Consider the following 20,861-nt stretch of genomic DNA (forward strand, 5'->3'; position numbering starts at 1 on the left):
TTCAGGCACTCAGCAGAAACAGTCAGATCAATCTCACTGGTCGTGCTCTCTGAGGTGAAGCATCACCGCTGAGGGAAAAGGCATAATGAGGCTCAGTTTGATTCTGAACACAACAGTCGTATGTTTTAATTTTATCTGCCCCCTCCAGGCTGCTGGAAGATAATGTGTAAAAATATTTCACTGACAAGACTCATTTTCTGGTGACGGATACTAACTCTGAAGTGAATGTGCAGGAATGAACAGCGGCACATTGTGATTCAGTTTTTTTAGTTTTGGTTTCCAATTTCTTCCCACATCCCATATTGCAAGTTAGAGTGTGGAGATTCTGCACTGCCAAAACAGTGGGTGTCAGAGAGTCACTGTGTTAAATTTACATTGTTGGCAACTATTTTTTTTAGAGGTTTTGGATTCAATTAATTACAGCCCACTGTGAGTATAAAAAAAAAAAAGTTTTCTTTATATCTCAGTTAATTGCTTAGTTTCTGAAAGAACCTGAAGTTGAGTCTTGAATATCATACGAAATGTGATATTTTTGTTTTCCCGTCCAAAACGGAAACACGTCATGATATTTTTATCTTTCCCTTTGATGCATGATTTGATTCGTCATTTCAGTTTTACACAAAACTTTAGAGGGATTTGTGTTCTGAAAAAAGAAACAGACATTAATTTGCTTAATAGACAACAATCTGGCATTAAGATTGGGGAGAGAAGTGCAACCTCTGTGTTGCTGAGAAATTTATAAACATTCGTTTCAGTGTTTGACACTCAAGTAGACTAAAATCTTAGAAGTTGGAGCTTCCCTGTTCAACAACCTGTCCAGTGTTTTTAAAAACCAAAAAAGGATTTCCTGCAAAGGATTGGTAGGTTTGTTTTAGGCAACATCCGCGTGTTCACTTTTGATGTGGAATGATTGTTTTTTGTGTGTAAGAAATTAGATTTTGAAATGACTTATTCTTCAGGCACTCTTTTTTTTTTGCACCAATGTCAAAAAGTCAACAGTTAACTTCTGTCCCCGACATCTCTGCTTGTCTGCAGTTGATGTGGTTGTCGCCTCATGCAGCTGAGTCTTTTAAGGTTTGCGTTTAGAGGAAAGGGGAAAAGCACTGGTGTGTCAGCTGAGTAGATATGCTCGGAGGAGTTTGTATTGATTTCTGTTTGACAGCCAGATGGAACCTGCTGCTGTGGGGCGTCAGAGGACAGGTGACGGTGCTAAACAGGAGGCTGTCAGTGTTTCTGTGCTAGGAGACGCTGAGAGATGAAATGAAGGGAATGTCGAGGGGCTGCAGTATAGAACTGCAGTCTGATCACAACTGATCAGCTGTCCGACAGAGGAAGGTCTATTATGGGCTGTGCCTGTGATTCTGTGTGTGTCCTCATAGGATGTCCAGATGGAGACATAACTGATGACCCAGTGGGGGTGGGGGGTATAAACGGTGGCCTCTGGAGTTTTCCAGATGACCGACGAGAGTGGATGCCATGGCGATGGCGCTAATGAGGCAGAGATTTGGGGCGTTGGGTGGGCAGATGGCTGTGAATCACTCAGAGGGAGAGAAATGACAGAGATCTGGCTCTTTACATATCACGTTTTTTTATTACAGACATACACAAGATGGTTAGCAGCCTGCCTTCAGCTCCACTCCCACTACGTCACCTCTCCCTCCTTCCCTCCATCTTTTCACAAGCTCTCTGTGATTGAGACATTCTCTCTCCAGGAGACAAGCTGGGGCCCCAAGTGCTCAATCATGTCAGGCGGGAGCTGGGGGCGAGACACACTTTGGTCACAGGTGATTAAACCACTGGCTGTTATGGCTGTTAGGAGGTTATGATGTCTCATGCGTGTCACCTCAGTTCATGTCTCTGCTGAGACCACATTTACTCAGCTTTGAGCACCAGGGTGAAATTTGCATGAACCAAGATTAACGGCAGTAGAGGGCTAAAGCATAAATACGTAGAATATTCCATCTTTGAAGCACCTTTATATGGAAAAAAAGGACCTGGTGAGACAAGCAAAGTAAATGTGGCCCTTGTCCCTCCTCAGCCTTTGCTCCCCTGTGCCTGCATCACCCAGCCTGGAGACTGAGCAGTCCACTGTACTATAACCCTGCTTTGTGAAAATAAATAATCTACAAAAAGGAAACCACTCCCTTCCAGCAAACACAGGGTGCTAAAAATGTACAAATCCTTTGAAAATAAGTCAAACTGTTAATTACTCTTCTCTATATATTTACATACAGAACCATGTAAAACTGCAAAGGGATAAAATTAAAGAAATCACTTAAGCCCCAGAAGGTTCTAATAGGTCTCAGCAAACTTAACAATGGTGGGACCATATGCATGTGGTGTCAGACAAGTGATAGCACTCTGATTGTGTTCACATCCAGATTTAAGGTCAGCTACGCTAAATTTTTTTCAGCTCTTTGGTAACCAAAGTATGAACTAAAGCAAAATAAGCTTTTTAACTAATGTCTTTTCTGGCTTTGCATTTATAAATTCATTCTTATCTCCCAACACAGGTTGCTTGTTTAGTAAAACAGTCTTTAAAACATACTTCTTGATCACAAAGGAAAGATTTATGCACAGTGCTAACTCTACAAACTAAAAGTTAATTAAAACAGACTTTTTCATAGCATTTAGTTAATTTGGCTGAGCTTTCGTACCCCCAGCATTGTCCACTTCCTGCTTGTCACTAAGGTGGCAGCACCAAGCCCTCTGCACTTTCTGTGGACCCTTTAATACACCCCAGCTCTGCAAACAAAAACCACTGACCCATCAGTGCCGAAAAGCCAAAACCTGGTGATAACTGAGTGAAGTTGTACCGTGGTGCTGTACCTCATCCTTTCCATGTTCTTTTCACAACATGAGCCGTCTGAAGCCGACATCGGCGGGCAGTAGTGCTCTCAAAACACTTTCCAGAGCCAACAGGAGTGAAGCAGAAACTTAGATGATTTACAAGATGAACGTCTGGCACGTCTTTACCGTCTTTACACTCCTTCACTGACTAGCTCCCTGACACCGCAGCAGCAAACAACTTGTGACTTTTCAATTCCTTCGATTGACCTTAGTTTTCTGTCTGAACCTCATTCGTCAAAGAAACTAGGGCTCCTGTATTTTAAGGACAGGGTAAAGTAAAAAAAAAAAAAAAAAAAAAAAAAAACACAAACAGAAAACAAACTAAGAACACCAGGCGTAAAAGAAATGCTATTCTTTTAACACAAAGGGCGAGTCACCAAACGAAGGACAGGATGAGAGTCGTGAGATTTGAAAAGTTGCAGCACAACTAGTTTTCCACTTCAGTCTAAGTTCAGCCTGGTTCATGATGGCGTGACCTCTGACCTCACACCAGGACCTGACATGGCCACTCAGAGGCAGCACTGAGGAAGAAGTTGGGGCACAGGAAGGCGTCTCTAGAACCTGCCCCTGCATGGTTACGGCAAATGAGCTCCCAGAGTCGAGGGGGAGCCTTTCCTCTTTAACTTTTGCTCTCTTCAGATAAAGTGCCATTAGAGTCTTTGAGTGGCGGTCCAGGCAGACACTCTGTTGGGTCTCCATACTCGCTCTCAGCCAACTCCCCCTCACGCTCACAGATAACTGTCATTGGGCTGCTGAGGATTCGACTGCGTGCGTTGTATTTGCTGCTAGCAGCAGAGGGCGGCGTGCGGGAGCGCCCGTACTTGAACCCGCTCGTTGAAAAGTACGACGAAGTTGGTGAGGACAGAACCAAGGTCTCATAGCGGTTCCACTCGTCTGTTGCTCGTTTACCGCGACTGGGGGAGGCGCAGGGGCTGTGTGGTGCTGTCGGGGAGGAGGGCGAAGAAGCAGGGGGGTCTAATGCTGAATCTGAGCGTGTTCGCTGGAAGCGAGGGTCAGTGGAGCGGAGCATCTCAGCAGCAGACATCCGGAAGCTGGTCTCAGAGCGGCTGCCCTTCTTCAGGAGAAGGGCCTTGAAGGTGTCACTGCTGGTGGACGATTTGCGAAGGTTGCGCTGGATGGAGCCCGTCTGCCGGGGCAGAGAGGACACCGACCCTGGAGACAGGCTGGTGGGGGTTATGGGTGGAGACTGGGACCCACCACGGGACTTGTCCTCCTCGGACTCCTTGCGACCCAGGACCTTGCGCTTGGATCTGGGGAAAAATGTGAGAAACTAGATTAATGGCATGTTGGTCAACATTCGGCAGTGTATTGGGGTTAATCTTCTTATAAAGAGTAAAATCAAGTCAGCATTAGTTAGTATTGGTTTTGTCAGGGAAAAAAAAAAAAAAGCTCTGCCACGTGAATGTTCGTGTTTTTAAGCTAAAATAAAAACTGTAATAACGCTTGGCTGACATGCTACAAATCTCTGTCCCACATTTGCCATATGTCAGCTCTGCTCCTGGTCATCATGCATCAGATCACGAATCTTAGAAATGTCTGGCAATAATAGCACTGAGTGATGCGGACACTCGAAAAAAAGCAAGGGGGAGCGATGAGAAGAGTTATATCTTATCATTAAGGAAACACAATGACTTTTTTTGAGGAGAAGCTGCAGACGCTGCAACTTTACAAAAGAGCTCAGAAGCAGCACAATGAAATTACTCAACAACTGGGAAAAGTGCCCAAAGAAGCTTTAATGACACATAGACAACCAAGCCTCATCTCAGCATGGCGCTTTGAGAGGAGTCCACTGCACCACCCAACCTACACTGGATGGCAATGAAGCTGAACCTGGCAGGATTTGGATGATTAGGGCTTGCAAGGAGAAAGCTTTTGAATCTTTGGTAACGGGGGTTACACTGTGGAATTACTGCAGATTATCCAGGTAACATAACAAAACAGCGGCAGAAAATAAGGCTTGCTAATTAAAGGGAAGAGGCTACTTGCCACTTCGGACCTCTCTAGAAAGGATGCACCCACCCACTGCATGCCCCTTCTGCACAGGGATGGGGGAGAGGAGAAGAAGGGAGACAGAAATTATTAAAGACATGAAAAATACAGGTTGTGTGATGAACGAGAGATGTGATGCTGGAGATAAAGAACGGAGAGGTGGAGTGAGACAAAATCCTTTATCTTCAGATTAGATCTACAGAAAGACATCCTTCCTCTGAGGACAAATAACCTGTAGAGAATGTAATTCTGAAGGTCAAAGGAGAAGCGCGACTGAAGGACAGAATTGGTTTGTTTGTCTGCCTTCTGATGTGCGTCTGTGCCCTAAATTCAACGTCCATCTAGCCTTGTCCCCTGTGAGCTTCGTTGCCACATTAGCACAACAGCATTACATAAGATTTTTTTCCTCACACACACTCACACGTGTGGACGCTCACACACCTGAATCGAATCGACCAAGACAGATCAGACTCGAACTCTCAGCGGCGAACAAACAAAGGCAAAAGTAAGAAATGCTAACGTGTGTTATTTATGCAAACAACACTGCAATATAAGACACGGCTCCGAATACCAAACACTCATCTTGGCTGTTTTACATTTGGTTTGGAGAATTTCCCCCCAGACAAGTTGTATTTCCTGCAGCAGCTGTGAGGACACCTGATTCAAGGTTTTCATCACTCTCCATTTTACCAGAGGTGGACCGAGAGAGCGCTGTGGAAGTGAAATGCCAGGTGAGAAGGGAAGATTCACAAAAAGTAAAGGTTTGCATTTCAAATTGCAGCATATTCATGTTTTTGAATAAAAATTCGAAAATAATATATCACTCAAAATCAAAACAATGCCTCTAACTTCAAATACACTAGTGGCTTTTAAATTATTTGTAGTTTTCTCATCACAATTTTAAATTCTTCCTGTTCAACAGCACAGCCTGAGTTCATCATCACATCCCACATATAAAAAACATAGACTCGCTCTATATGTTCTGCACTTGTGAGGTGTGATGGAGGAGGAACACAGCAAAGCAAGTGTGAAAAAGAGTTTACACTCAAGCACATACACAATCTTCAGTTCTAATTAAACTGCAAAATAAATCGTACTTGTACCATAAATACATAGACAATGTGTTGCCTGCAGGGAAAAATAACCAGTTGAAATTAAATCCTGTGATGCTCAAGAGAACTCCGACTGCCGCTGCATGTGATCGTGAAACACAAACTGCCGGGCTGCATGAGAAATTTATGTGTGTTCTCTCTTTGAGGCACGGAAGCACGTGTGCAATATATGTCAGATACCCTGGAGCAGAGGCAGAGAGAGGGAGAAAGAGGAAAAAAACACAAGCTAGTCCCTCAGGTGGCCTCTAACCTAGATTAAAACCAGAGGGTGTTGAATAGTTAAATAATGCATGAAGTGACAGCCCTGTCTCGTGCTGAGAATGAGCAACACTTTATTTGACTACACTAACACAGATGCCTGGATAAACATTTGCCTACTGACTCCTACTGCTTCCTAAAATGTTGCCTCTGTGTGGTTCTTGAGTGGCTGGAGCCAAAAGCTCCGAGGCTTCAAGTCCCCAGACAACAGCAGTTTGACAGATGCATACGTCTGCAGACGTGACAGCGCTGCGTAAAGTTATGACCGAGAAGAGGACCAGAGCAGGAGGAGGAGAGGACAATGACAGGAGGGAATGGAGATTGAAAAAGAGAAGTTGTTGATTGAAGGGTGGGGGTTGGCGGGCGATACGTAGTAGTTCATGGTGATATGGGAAGAGGGCTGAGTGAGAGGCAATGAGATGCTGAAAGAGGAGGGAGGAAAACAAACAGGGAAGTGGAATGACAGAATGAGAGGGAAAAAGGAACAGGCTCAGTGGAATAAATTATACATCAGGAGTTGAAGTGGGTGAGGAGGAAAGAAGTTGGAGTCGACGAAGGAGTGACAGAGCTATAAAAGAGAAAAAAGCATCACTGTACCTGTGAATGGCAGCAAAAAGGTCTTCAGTGGTTCGGGGCCGTGAGGGAGTCGGGGTCACCATGTTCTTCTCAGAGGCCCCGTTGGTTGACGGGGCTGGAGACGATTCAGCCGTGCTGGAGTCAAACACCTCACCTGAGACATGGATAGACAAGTTACACACACACACAAACCAAAACAACCCGTGCATACTTCAGGTTGCACATGCTCATAATTCAGCCATCTCATTGCATTAACCTGGCAAGCAATGAAATCTGAAGTGGTACCGGGGAGGTGCTGGACTGTCCTCTTACATTCTCTTTCTGTCTCAAGATTTCCTCTCCTTTCTTCTCCTCTAGTTCAGCCTCTTTTCTCCTCCTCCTCCTTTCAACCTCCACGCTTTGCCTGTCTGAGCCGCTGCAGGCAGTCTCACTTTACGCTCTCCCCATCCTCCCCTTCATCCCCTTACCAGATCTGTTCCCCTCCCCTCTGATACGATGGAGCCCCTCCCCCTTCAACCACAAAAAGCAAGTCCACTGGGACCCCCCCCTCTCAACTCAAAGGGAGAAGGGAGCAGGACAGAAAGAGAGAGAGAGAGAGAGTAGGGCTGAGTGGGACAGTGGACAAGAGATTAACAGAAAAGAATAAGAAAAGAGCAAAGCGGTAAAATGGATATTTGGAAGTACGGATGGATGGCAGAAGGGAGGAGGGGCGGTGGAGGAAAAAGGAAGGGACAGTCGCCACAACAGATCTCTGCATGTAAAATGTAGGAGGGAGTGAGTGAGAGTGGATGAACTGAAGAGGCTGCAGTGCTGCTGTCCCAGTGATAAGCTGTCTCTCCTGCGCTATTTCCACAGTTTTTAAATCTGTAAAAGCTGCCGGTTCCAAATTTGCTGCTTTGAGTCAGAGGCCAAAATGAATTTCACAGCTGCCCATAGAGCTGGCCGCAGGCTGCAGCATCACTTTTAACTCATGTTCCACTTATGGAAACGGGCTTAACTAATCAGTAAATTAAGGTTTTGATTGACACCTCACTTTTTTTTTTCTTTTTACAAACACTGAACTAGAAAAAGCACAGTGTATTAGTCAGACTCACCTGAATCATCTTCCTTGGAGCTGATGGATTCAGTTGTGCTGCTTGCTCCATCTTCCTCCTCCTCTTCATCCTCCTCATCTTCTCCATCGGCACACAGTCCATGATCAAGACTGTTCTCCTGGCCAGAAGCAAAGATGTGGGGCTCATCCTGGATTTCTGTGGAGGCTCCATTGCTTTCTGCTAATGGCTCAGAGCTGTCTGAAATCTCCTCCTCTTCCACCTCCTGTTGCTCAATTTTCTTTTCTGTCTGCTCTTCCTTTGCTGGTCTTTGCAGACCATCTTCTTCATTTTCAGTTTCAGACAGGCTTTTTGTATCCTCATGTTGAGCTGGAACCTGTCCGTTGATTTGTTGGGTGCTGAACGGTGGCAGAAATGAGAGTTTGGGTTTCTTAGAAACCGCTGGGGGCCTCTGTTTGACAGGGGAGGTTTCGGAGTTCTTTGTGAGACTTGGCAAGATTTCCTGTCCATCATCAGTTTCTTTTCCATTTAAGAGAAAGTAACTCTGATGCTCTGTTCCGTTTAAGACAGCACTATTTGGTGCCTCTGTGATAATGCAGTCTAAGGACAACTCCTCTAGGAGCTTTGACACAGGTGATGGAGAGGAATTACGTGACTCGTTCTCTGGGGAGTTGTTAAACACAGGTAGCACGGTGGGACACTCCTGGGAGTGAGATTTCCCCAGGCTTAGACCCTGAAGAGGATCCAGTCCTTTCTCCTGAGCTCTGATGTTGTTGGATTTGCCGTTCATTTCCGTCACTGGCCTCTTCACTGAGCGGAGCTGAACACTCTGCAGTGCAAACGGGGTGATCAGGGGCTTAGGTGAATTTGTGTGGCTGCTGGAAATAGCTGGTTTGGGAGCATCCTTCACTGGGGAAGAGGAAGGTGGAGGAAAAGCAGGCAGTGGAGGAGGTGGAGGGAGACCAAAGGAGGGCATGGGAGGGGGAGGGGGAGGCGGAGGGGGAGGACTGAAGCTTCCATTGAAGGATGAACTGGGGTGGATTAGTGTTTCAGGGGAGGGAGGAGGAGGGAATTCTGGGGAGGTGGAGCAAGCAGGAGGTGGGCTCAGAGAAGTTCCCCCTGGAGTGATGGGTACTGGGGAAGTCGGCGGAGGAGCCGGTGAACCTGCCCTCAAACTCTGTAGGAGAGGAAGTGTGGAGGGAGGAGGCTGACTGAGGGGGGTGTTGGTAGCTGAGGAGGAGAGGGGTAGGGGTGGAGGTGGGGGAGGAGGACCTGAGCCCTTGAGTGAGTCTGAGGTGTTGGAGGAGAGGGAGGTGGAAGAGGAGGACATGGACACAGAGGAAAGGAGAGACGACTTCCTCTCAGGCACTTTGGGCCTTGGCCGCCCGCCTGAGGGAGACATGGACCTGACGAATGAGGGCACGGGGGTTCCAGCTGTGGGGGTGTTGGACTGGCTGGAGTAGCCGCTTGACGGGGAGGTCAGTCTGTGGACCCTGTCTGGAGAGGAAGTGGATGTTTTGGGCTTCACAGCCACTCCCCCCTCCTGGCCTGGAGCTAGAGGGGCCTGGCTGTTGCTGTGAATCTCAACTCCATTCCGTAGCTCTCCTGGATGAGCCCCAGCTGTCATGCTATCTGTGGCTGGAGGGGTCTGTGCCCTCTGGTCGCCATGGTTTCGAGGGTAGTCCATGTAATAACCCCAGGAATCAGCATAGTCTGAACGCAAGCTGCTGGTGTCACTGTGAGCAGGCGTCACGTGGCATAGTGAATACACGTTAGATACACCGCCACAGTTTGCATTAGCTACTAGTGATGCTGCAGAGCTACCGGCACTGATGCTACTCTGACTGCGTGGCCGTAGTACCCAAGGGTCATCATAATCACTGCTTGGGCTGTGAGAGGGTGAAGATGGTGAGGCACCCTTTCCTTTTCCTCCCCTCAGCCCGATCTGCAGGCTCTGCTGCAAAGTAGCAATTAGAGTCTCATTAAGCATGGCGCTGTTTGGTTCATTGGGACCACTGATGGCGCTAACGCCTCCAAGGGGCTTTTTTGCAGCAGGTTTCCGTCTGAGAGAGTCGGTACGAGCTGGGGGCAGCGGAGGCTTCTTGGCTTTGCGAAGGGAGATGCTGCGGGTTAGAGAGCGATCGCTGTACAAACTTCCAGAGTCTTCCTGGTTGGCCATCTCACGACACTCATACATACTGTGTCTGGTAGCCCGTCCAGCTGCTGCCCCGTGCCCACTGCCATGGCTGCGAGAGCGCAGGCCAGAGTCCAGGTGCATTGAGGTGTAGTACCCATCGTTGTCCTGGGAATAGAGGGAGCTGGAATCAGTCGTGGTCCTGGAGGAGAGGTCCAGGCTGCTGTAGAGCTGGTTGATTGGAGTAGAACAGCTGGAGGTCAGGGTGCGGTGAGGGACCACCACGTTCTCAGGGGTGTCATAAATCCACTGCTCCTCCGGGACACAGGATGGGGGCGTGGGGGCTAAGGTGCTGTGGCTATGTATGCTGCTGTCTGAGTGTCCTGACTCGCTAGCGGGTGCTGGAACAATCCGGCCGCCATTGTGTGGTGTGTGACTGGGAGTAGAGGTGGCTAAGGCTGGGCAGGTGGAGCTGTGGGTGAAGGCTGCTGGACTGGAGATCAGTGGTTCTGTGTTACAGGAGGACGCCAGGCTGAGTGGTCGGCCTGTGGGGTATGCTGAGGTCGGGGAGTGGGAGAGGGCAATGACCTCCGTGGAGCTCGACAGGGTGGCATTGGGGATGAGAGAGGTGGAATAGGCAGCATGAGGGGAAACCACACAAGCTGGACCTCCACCCCACTCACTGGACTGTGTTCCCCTCACTTCCTGTGACTTAGGCCGGGGCAGGGTGCCTGTCCTTGGGGCGTTTCTCATGTGCACCGCTGTTTCATCAACCTGAAGCTTCCCTATCTGTCTTTGAGGTGTCGTCTGCTCCTCGGACTTGATGGGGGTGCTGCTATAGATGGGATCGGCACTGAGGGACACCCTGGCGCCCGGCCGGGGGAGACTGTGGAAACGGGAAGGGTCGCCGTTAAACTGTTGCGGTAGCATTAAGATCCCGGAGCTGTCACTACTGGAGATGGATATACTTCCAGTTGAGGAGGAAGCTGAAATGCCGGCCATCTGAGCAGCGATTCCCTGTCCTCTCTGTGCACGAATCCTCCTCATAGACGGTGGTACAACCTTCACTTCCTCTGTCTGGCAACTCGAGTCCCTTGTGTCTGAACGTCGGAGGGTTGAGTTGACACTTCCAACTCGGCCCAGAGTGGAGTACTGTCCTGGTATGAACATGGATTGCGGCCGGAGGTCTCCACCACGTCCTTTTGTTGCTGTGAAAGGAAAGACAGATAACAGGATTAATTTCTGATTGATCAAAATATGGGCTTTTTCCCATTTCACTTACTCTGCCACAATTCTCTCTGCTCCTCGGTTAGACTGTCACTGTGGTTTGCGATAACCCTGTATCGTGTATTAATAACTTCTTCTCTTCCGTTAAGGAGAAAAAGATTTCGAGGGAGACAAAAATGCTAAAAAGACTCCGATGCCTCCCCCTGCTCATCTTAAATAGCCTTCTGGGGTCCAAGACAGGCAGCTGGTGAAGCATTAGGCAGCCAACAAACAGGCACATACATGGGCACAAAAACCACATACATGTGCACACACACACACACACACACACGAACACATACACAGTGCTGGCATGGCCATGCAGTCATAGTGCAGGACAAACAGACTATGCATATACAAACACACAGAAATACAGATGAATGAAAAAGACAGACATTGAACATACCGACTAGAAAACAAACAATTTGAAGAATGGGCTGTGACACTGGAGAGGATGTGTAGTGTCTCTCCCATCTGTGGTAGCTCTCCTTTTGATGCTTATATTCCAAAACATTAACACTCTTGCATCCTTTCTTTTCTCTCACTCTCTCTCTCTGAACCACATACACACTCTCCTTTGCTAAAAGCTGGAGTGACAGCTTGGCGGCTGCTGCTGCTGCTGCTGCTGCAATAGATTAAGCTGCAGGTCTACTTCGCAGGCAGCTTTAGAGCAGAGAGAGGGAGGGATGGGACAATTACTCCGGCCCACTAATCATGACATTCAGATGCTGTCGTCAGCAGGCACTAACCAAACTTTAAAGCTTCTATCAGGTGATCTTATCGTACGAAGGTACCGCTGTCAACGTACAGATCGGAGACATGTAAATAAACATCAGCCATGCGGAGCAGTCGGCGTCAGCTTAGTGAGCTTAGTGTTTACTTAACACCCGCTCAGATGAGTAACTGAAGGCAAGGGACCTCTGAACCTTCATATTGCCTTTTACCCACAATCTGTTCAGTGGGTGTGAGGAAACTGACAAAGGAGAGGAAGGTTGGGGGAACTTTTAAGTGTCCATGATCAAGGGTCTCATAATCAGTAAAACACATTGTGCACTTGTTAAGATTATGACCATGGCCTCAGGATTAAGGCGCATACACACAATTAACGCACAAATCACAGAGATGAAGCAACACAAAGTTGACCCTGAAGGATTATGGCACAATAAGTATTTAAGTATGGCACCCTCTGTACTTAACCTCTCTTATGTGAACAGGAAAAGTCTAAAAGGAGATTATAATATGGCAAAACTTTCTTGAGGAGGAGGAGGACAATATTAAAACCCCAAAACTAAAAAGCATTTCATAAATGGTTCCCTGCTTTGAATACAGTTAAACGGGTGGAGGAGAGCATCTGAGGACAGTTGGTGTTTATAACTGAAACATGGAAAGAAATGAACAGCTGCATGGCCTTGATCCAACACTGTGGACTCGCATGTGTCATTCTCTCCTTCTCAATATGATAAACTCAGAACAACACTAGTAGGGTGAGTATTGTCCAGTTAGTATGCAGTTGTGTTGTTGAAACACGAATCCGTAAAGAGTTCAATTGTAACAGAAGGAGGGGTGTTTGTCCAGAGTGTTGGTACAGGTCTGTGGACAGTAGAGGGCAACATATAGCCCCACAGTGATCCATACCTAGCTCCTGGTTGATGTTGTCAGGCAGCCCTGATATTGTCTTTCTGCGTTTGACCTTCTTGGGCCGACGGGACACGGTGTCAGTGTTAATGAGGGAGCGCCGGATGCTCGCCTGGCGGTCAAACACTGCCCCTGGTAGCCGGGAGGGCGAGAGCAAGGCAGGCAGACACACAGGCAAATAGCAGTTGGTTAGTTGGAAAGAAAACACTCAACAACATGCAGAGGGTTTTTTTTATTTTAGAATTGAACATGCAATGTTAACAGGGCAGCTAAAGGATCAGTTCAACCAAACGAGCATTTTCTCAATTCCTTCTAGCTGTGTCCAACCGTGGAGATAGTTTGGATTGTATTTTCTTGGAGATAGAATTTTTGTAATATGCATACAATTGAGGTAAATGGAACTCTGGTTTGTAGTGCTCACATTGAAAAAAAGATTACTTAGGATAACCACAGAAAATGAGTTTTCTTAGTTACACTGGAAATTGTCAGTGTAAAAGTACAAGTTGCTTTTCTAAGAAATCATTGTTTTTTAGGCAACTTTCTCAACTCATAGATAGAAAGTATTTGTGCAGATAAACACTGTTAGAGGGGAGTGAGAAAATGTTTTTTCCTATTTTGCTGAAAATAAACTTTAATGTTGGCTCCACCAGCCAAAGTGCCTAAAGACCATTCACCAGCCATTTCCAGTCTTTCTTGAAGCAAACTTTAATTTTTAAGACAGAAAGTAGTTGTGGAGGATGGAGTGGCAGCAAAGGCTGATTGTTCAAATACTAACCATGAATTCAAGTAACTGAGGTGTAAACATACGTAGAAGTGATTATACGAGTATGTGGGAAGTATAATGCATGCTTTTATTACAAAAACACATGCACGGGTCAGATATGAGATGGAGCAAGCATGCACGCGCGCACGCACACACACACACAGTCTTTCATTTTCTCTCAATATCTTTCTCATTCTCTGTCAAGTTTCCCTGGAGGAAGACCAATCTCTCACTATGAACTGCTCTTCTTTCTGCTATCTGGCTCACTAGAGACGGCCTGCAGGCATTAGGGAAATAGAAACTGATATGAGGGCAGATAGTGCCTATCACATTTCCCCCTCAAAATCTCAGTGTCTTGTTCTCACCTCTCAGTCATGGTAATCTAAAGTGACAGCAGATGAAATCAATGGTGATATACTTGGAGTGGGAACACATTACGCTCTGATTAGTGCCTAAAGGATGATAGGATTGTGGTTATATTAGTCTTGACACCAGCGTACCCATAAATGTATATATATAGTGAATTTTAAGACAAGCTCTTATCTACTATATTTAACATTATCGCTAGCTGAATGACAGTTATGTACAAATATATTCATATATGTGTGCCAACATGGGAACAGCGGTGACACATTTTGCTGTCTTTGGATGCCTATCTGTCACTGATCTGACGCGAAGTCAGTAAAAAGCCGTGACCCTTTGATGAGCTGTCACAATTTTCTAACACAAACTCGCACTCACGCACGCATAAAGGAAGGTGAAGGTCGGTCCCCAAGGAGTATGATGGAGAGGGAGAAAATGCACAAGGAGAGAGGGCAGACACCCATGACTGACACCAACAGCTTTTTCCTCTGTGGATGACTGAGCACAGTAATTGATTAATCTATATCCAATTAGATATAGATTAATTGTCCAATATGGAGCTGTAAGACCAGGACATTGATGGAGACTCGCCTACTCACTAGTGGCTGAGATATGAACAACATTGCTGTATGAGTGCAGCATGCAAGAGCAGCCGGAGATGTGCAGTACCTGTGACATTGATGGCGACTATATCTGTAGGCACAGCCTGAGCCACCTGCCTCATCTTCTCTTCCGGGGTGGGGAGGGGGGCGGCCTTGTTCCGCATAAACTGTCCATCAATCTGACACCCCTCCCCTTCTCCTCCCCCTCCCTGCGGAGTCTGGGGCCTCATGGAGAGTTGAGATTTGTCATCTTCCGCTGATGAAGCTGTGGACTAGATGATAGAGACAATGAGAGAAAGTGTCAATTACATGTAAAACACGAAGTGAGGAGGAGGGAGGAAAAGGGAAATGAAGTGAAACAGAGGAAGACGAGAAGAGAAGACGATAATAGAAATAAAGAAGAAAGAAAAAGAGTCAAAGTGACAAAGGGCAATGAAAGACAATGGAAAAATAAAATTGAGTCATACTGAATCAGAGCAAAGACCAGATGGATAAAAAAAGTCAATATAAAATGTCAAAAGAATATAAGAAAAGGTGAGAACCTTATAGAACTTAATCGTCCAAAACCATAAGTGACAAATTGAAATATATTGGCACTTAAAAGACTTTCACATATTACACTGCTGTGACCTTTAGTTTACGCTGCTGTAAACATATTTTATGACCAATCAAACCTAAATGGAAACACACATATACACATGCATACATGCACACACTATACACGCAATACACAAACACTGATCAGAGCAAATCGACAACACAGTTGAAGAGGGCAGGATAAAAACAGAACAGGAAAGAGAATCAGTCATGCATTAAACTGTCAGAAGAGTTCTCCATCGGGGAATACATTTTACTGCAGAGAAGAGACAGAAAAGTGTCTTTACTGCGGTGCCCAGGCTTGACGGTGAGCTGTCGAAATCTCAAATTAATTCTTAGTAAAAATATTTTAATTCTCTAATTTCATGAAATCAATGCCAACATCCTTTGAGCTTAAATTATCAAATGGCAATAACTCTTAGACGTGTCTATACACCAGTGTGAGTTAAGAGCCACTGTGGGCCAGCTGGTTAAACATTTATTTTGAGAGAAAAACCATCAGCGCTTACTTCCATCACCTGAAATTTGCCCATTTTACTCCGCAGCACCTGGAAATCTTCCACTAAGTTTTTCAGCATCTTCTAACGATAACAGCAACTGACAGTTCCCGTTTCTACGACTGTCTAACCTGACAATCCAAACCTTCAGATTTGCTGTCATACAGACTGAACATGGATAAATGGGGGAATAAGTGGGGGAAAAAGAATGCGGGAGGAGAGGGAGAAGGCCCTCTGCGATTAAGTATGGTAGCTTGTTATTTTGCATCAATGTGGCTCAACCAGGAGCTGTGTTCCTCTCTTTGAAGCTGCTGTCAGCCAAAGTTAGGCTCACTGGCCTCAGGACAACAGGAAGTGACGGCGGGGAAAGAGGGGAATGGAGACAACTGGTGGGAAATCTTTGGTGAAGACGGAGTGAGTGTGGAGAAAGCACAAACACAAATAACGAGGGATGGGAGTCGACAGTTTACAAAAAAAAACAACAAAAAACAGCAGGTCATGGAGGCCACAGGTTGAGGCATCCATGGGGACAGACATCAAGGGGCTCCATGGGGACAAAAGGCAAGAGAGACCCACTCACCCTATCAGGATTTTCTATCTGAGCATATCTGACTGTCAAAGCACATTCATTACAATTCCTGTCTGCTTCCCTTATCTCTGTCTCTCCATCCATCACCCTCCTCCAAATGACTTTACTGTGACATTACAAAATAATATGACAAACACAAACAATGAAATATTACAAGTCAAAGAACGTGATTCATTTACACTGGATTATTAATGTTTCATTCATTCCTAGCAAGTCTTAGATGTAATTTCAGACTCAAAGAACCTAAAATAATTTTAGACTAAAACTGATACTATTTGACAAATCATAAAATAAGAGCAACAGAGGAGATCATGGTCAGTTGTCGCAGATGAAATGTATATTTCCACTCCCCTCCACTAGAGGACAGAAGAACACTTTGAATCACTCAAGCTGAGCTGCCTTGCTGCTGAATCAGCATTAAATGATGTGCCACTGGCTACTTCTACTTTAACTTTGTGTTCATACTGTGCACGTGGATACCTTCTTGTCATTTTCATCGTCCTCATCATCCTGCAGGCTGCCGGTGGACTGAATGGGGTCAGAAAAGGTGGGACCCTGGGAATAGTACTGGGAACTCCGGAAACCATCTTTCCTCAACTTGTCACATTCTGGAGACAAAGAGTGACAAGCACGTTATAGACCAAACAGATTTATACAACTATAATCGCACATAATGGACAATACAAATATTTATTATTGTGAGCTCAAGGAATGTACTGGTCATAATACACACAGGCTAACCTGTGCATCAAGTACACAGAATAAGTTGACCAGTAATACCATTTTAGAAATGATGTGTGAAATATTCATAAACGATAGACCTTGTCAACTACATAGTATAGCATTGCTTTTGTGTGTCTACATGTGTGGGTGTGTTAGTCATGTGAGTGCAGTCCCTGCTGGATGCTGCCAAGTGCTGCTCACACCTCCTCTTGCCACCACCTACTGTGATGTGGTAGTGATGTATGCATGTGTGGTGTGTGTGTGATAAGGAGAGAGTTTCTAAACGAATGTGCGTGTGCAACAGAAGGGAGGGGGTATCAGTTTCAGTCTGTCACACACAGATGGCAGAACTGTCCCCCTTTGCACCCCCCCCCCGGCCCCCCTTACTCTCAGGGAGCATTTAGCACATCATGTCTCTCTTTGACTGTCTCCATCTTTTGTCTGGTGTTTTAATAGCTAATTATATTTGAACAACATTACTTCTAAAGCCTGAACTGAAAACACAGCTGAGAGTTCTTTGTGCTTTTACTGTTGCTTGGAGCCTGAAGGATCAAAATCACATCACAAACTGTTAGTCAAATGAAGTACATCTCCAAGAAGTCTCTCTCATCTACAGCATCAACCTACAAACATCTATGACTCTTTGTGCGTGTTTTTCTGCATGTTATGCATATAAATGTGTTAAAAAAAACAGCCTCATACATTTCAAAAGACATGTCCATGCACAACAGTTTTGTCTGGTACCTCAGAGATGCTACTTTTGATCCCTTTCATGTGGGCTCTATCTTCGTGGCTAATTACAGGCTCTATCTCCAAGGAGAAACACACTGGTGCACGTATAGCACTGACAGTTAATGGATCCTAATGGGGTTGGCAAACATAGCAACTGTAACAACAAGCTGATGTGGCAACAGTGTGGAAGAAGGGATCTGATAATAATGAGCACAATGACAGGGAGTGGCGCTGACTGGTGCTGCGTGATTTGTGATGGTTGATAAAATAAATAAGCTCAGATGAGCTGAGGGCTGATTGTTGCTTGGCAGACTTGAAAGCCGGGGCCAAGTAACACTTGAGGAGACCAACAGAAAAAAAGAAGGACATTGTATAGAGAAATAATAAAATGATACAAAGAAGATATATGTTGTGATATTTCTCACCGGCATACTAATCAAATTTGGTAACTGGGCCCAGGCAAAGTTTTCTTGTAAGGGCAACAAATAGGCACTAAAAATTTGGATAAGAAAGTCAATGAAATGTTAAAACTAAAAGCTGTTAACAGTGGTAAAATCCCCCCAAAATTTTATCCAGAATTAGAAGATATTTCAGTCATCACTTTTTAAGAGAAGACCTTGTGTGTCTCTTCACTGAAGTCTCTTGTGCAACTTTTCCTTGAGTTAGGCAGCTTTAATTATATAATTCTGATGGAAACATTGATATTATTCACAACAATTACATTGAGTGTTATACAACAACCCTGATATATTTCGACCTGCTGGCACGTTTTCTAGCTCATGAGCTTCCTGCAAAAGCGTGGACACGACAACATAAGCTTGAAGCCATGTGAATGTGGAAAAGGAGCAGAGAGAGGGCGCATGTTGCCATCTGATTGACTATTGACTATTCTGCTTTACAGAGCAGAAAGCAGGAGCTCGTGTACCTTGCTGTTGTCCTGCTGGTAGACACTGAGCTGCACGTGGTTTACTCTGTGCACGTCGTTTTTACCATCACTATCACTTGCTGAACAGTGTCGTGCCACTGTTTGGAGATAATGTTGAATGAAACTATGATTGCTGTTGCTGAAAGAACTGACTGTATTTCTCCGAGGTTGGGCTCTTGGTGTGTGAGCAGCACTCTGAACCTCCTGGGAATGGACGGTGGATCCAAGAGATAAAACACACATTGTGACTCGAAGGGACAGTGCGAGTGCTCCCACTGCACACCTGTTGGTTTTCAGTTAAGACCCCTGGGGCTGGGTGGTGATGCTGGGATGGTGACAGGAAGGGGGGTGGGGGTGGGGGCTGCAGGTTATCCCACCTCCCAGGCAGTTTGCGTGTGTCTTGTGTGCACCTAGCAACATCAATATTGCAGGAAGTGATGTGCAACTAAAGCAACACAGGCGTGAAACAATGAGAAGCACAAAGTAAAACTGTGTGTGTGTCTGTGTTACAGCAGGTGTGTGAGGCTTTACACACCATAAGCATCAGGTTCCATCCATCTCCTCCCTTTATCTCTCTGTCTTTTTATCTATTGACACACAAGGCCACCCCAGCATGCAAACAACAAGCCTTTAACTGTAACACATCTCTCATGTACACACACACTCTCTCTCTCTCTCTCTCTCTCTCGCTCTCTCTCTCTCTCTCCCCTCAGGCTGGTGCTTAAAACTATTATCTGTGAAATGGGTGGAAAACACAACTTTCCCAGGAACTGTTGTTGAAAACAGGTGCCAATATTAACTGATATTCCCACTTCCTGTTGTGGGAAAGCTATGAGAATATCCAAAAGGCATCACTGTGTTGTGACTTGACTCCTTGTGTTTGCTCAACAACAAGGGTGGGAGTAATCCTGTCTATTTGTACTGGACAAACAGGAAGAAGAGGATCTCACACTGTTGTGTTGTTGGCTAAACAGAAATGACACGTTGAGACATTTTTATAGCTGTGTCATCTTAATGCCAAATTCTAACAGGTGGTATTTGTCAGTGTCCCTATCCCAATGTATTTGGTGGAAGGTTAGAGGTACCTAGAAACACCCAATTATATTTTATCATCAATAAACAAAATAATCCTCACATAAACTGAAAATATTTCATCAGGCCCAATAAACGACCAGGCATTAATTCCACATTCTTATTTTTCATGGCAGGGAATCTATTTCTCATTTCCTCCAACTTTACTTCAATTGTGAAGGCATCAAAAAAATTTGATGATTTTCTCAAATTCAAATAAAGACTTTCTACTGTTCTCTATGGATGCTCTAATGTAAATGTGGATTTGCTGTCTATGGATGTTTAGCTTCACTGCTCTTATCATTACATATCAGATCTTTGAAAATATGACAACAATAACTCTGCTATTGTCTGTATTCATGCCGGAGACTGAGTTGGGTTAATGGTCCGCTTTAAATGGTCCTTACCTCGCAGGGCAGTCTTGAGGTTGACTTTGGCCTGGCGGTGGAGGTCTTCTACGCAGGGTGGTCTGCTGCCTGGTAGGAAGACATTCTCCTGCTGGTGCCATGGAGCTGTGTAGTGAACCGTCCACTTGCTCTCTTCATCCAGGTTAGACACCGCTGCGAAGACACATCATGGGTTATAGAACTTAGCTTATCTAACCCTGGATCCCTGGAGGGATCATTTTTGTCATCGTTCATTTTCTGCAGCATCCTCTTGTGTCAAATGAAAAAAACTAAAAACAATAACACTTTTTTCAACTATTTTAGCAACAATTCATCTACTGTAAGATCTGATCTTGAATTGTAGATACAAACATTTCCTTTCAAAGTAGAACTGGCTTCTGGAAGGGTTTGTTTATGTTTGTAGAAGAAGAGGAAGGGGAAGGACAGCAAAGTGCTTTGTATCGAGGTGTCAGTCTCCACGCTATCAACATGACACTTATCTGAGACATCCCATAGTTAGTAGAACACACAGCTCAGAGGGAGAGAGGTAAACTTACTGAGACAACTTTTTTTTTGGGTGGGGGGGCTTCAACCTTATTCAGACTAGGTATTAAGAAGCTTCTCTGGCCAGTTCACAGAACTACACATATATTGTCACCTTAGGATGGGATCTCACTTTCCTGATCAATATGCTGATTAACACCTGCACCAGTCTCGTTC

At 45.4% G+C, this 20,861-nt stretch overlaps 1 protein-coding gene across 4 annotated transcripts in view; it reads right to left on the reverse strand.

Annotated features, from left to right (window-relative positions):
- Window positions 1-1,548: 1,548 nt before the first annotated feature.
- Window positions 1,549-20,861, reverse strand: part of nhsl1b (NHS-like 1b) — an 88,520-nt gene continuing 69,207 nt past the window's right edge. For all 4 annotated transcript variants that reach the window (XM_029496246.1, XM_029496247.1, XM_029496249.1 and 1 more), the window contains exons 2-8: window positions 20,163-20,315; window positions 16,785-16,912; window positions 14,689-14,893; window positions 12,894-13,025; window positions 7,901-11,200; window positions 6,828-6,960; window positions 1,549-4,121 (exon numbers count right to left, since the gene is read on the reverse strand). In XM_029496246.1, the coding sequence (XP_029352106.1) occupies window positions 3,470-4,121; window positions 6,828-6,960; window positions 7,901-11,200; window positions 12,894-13,025; window positions 14,689-14,893; window positions 16,785-16,912; window positions 20,163-20,315 (4,703 nt within the window). In that variant the 3' untranslated portion in view covers window positions 1,549-3,469. The remainder of the gene's footprint in view (window positions 4,122-6,827; window positions 6,961-7,900; window positions 11,201-12,893; window positions 13,026-14,688; window positions 14,894-16,784; window positions 16,913-20,162; window positions 20,316-20,861) is intronic.

This window comes from Echeneis naucrates, chromosome 24, assembly GCF_900963305.1.
Source record: "Echeneis naucrates chromosome 24, fEcheNa1.1, whole genome shotgun sequence".
NCBI lineage: Eukaryota > Metazoa > Chordata > Actinopteri > Carangiformes > Echeneidae > Echeneis > Echeneis naucrates.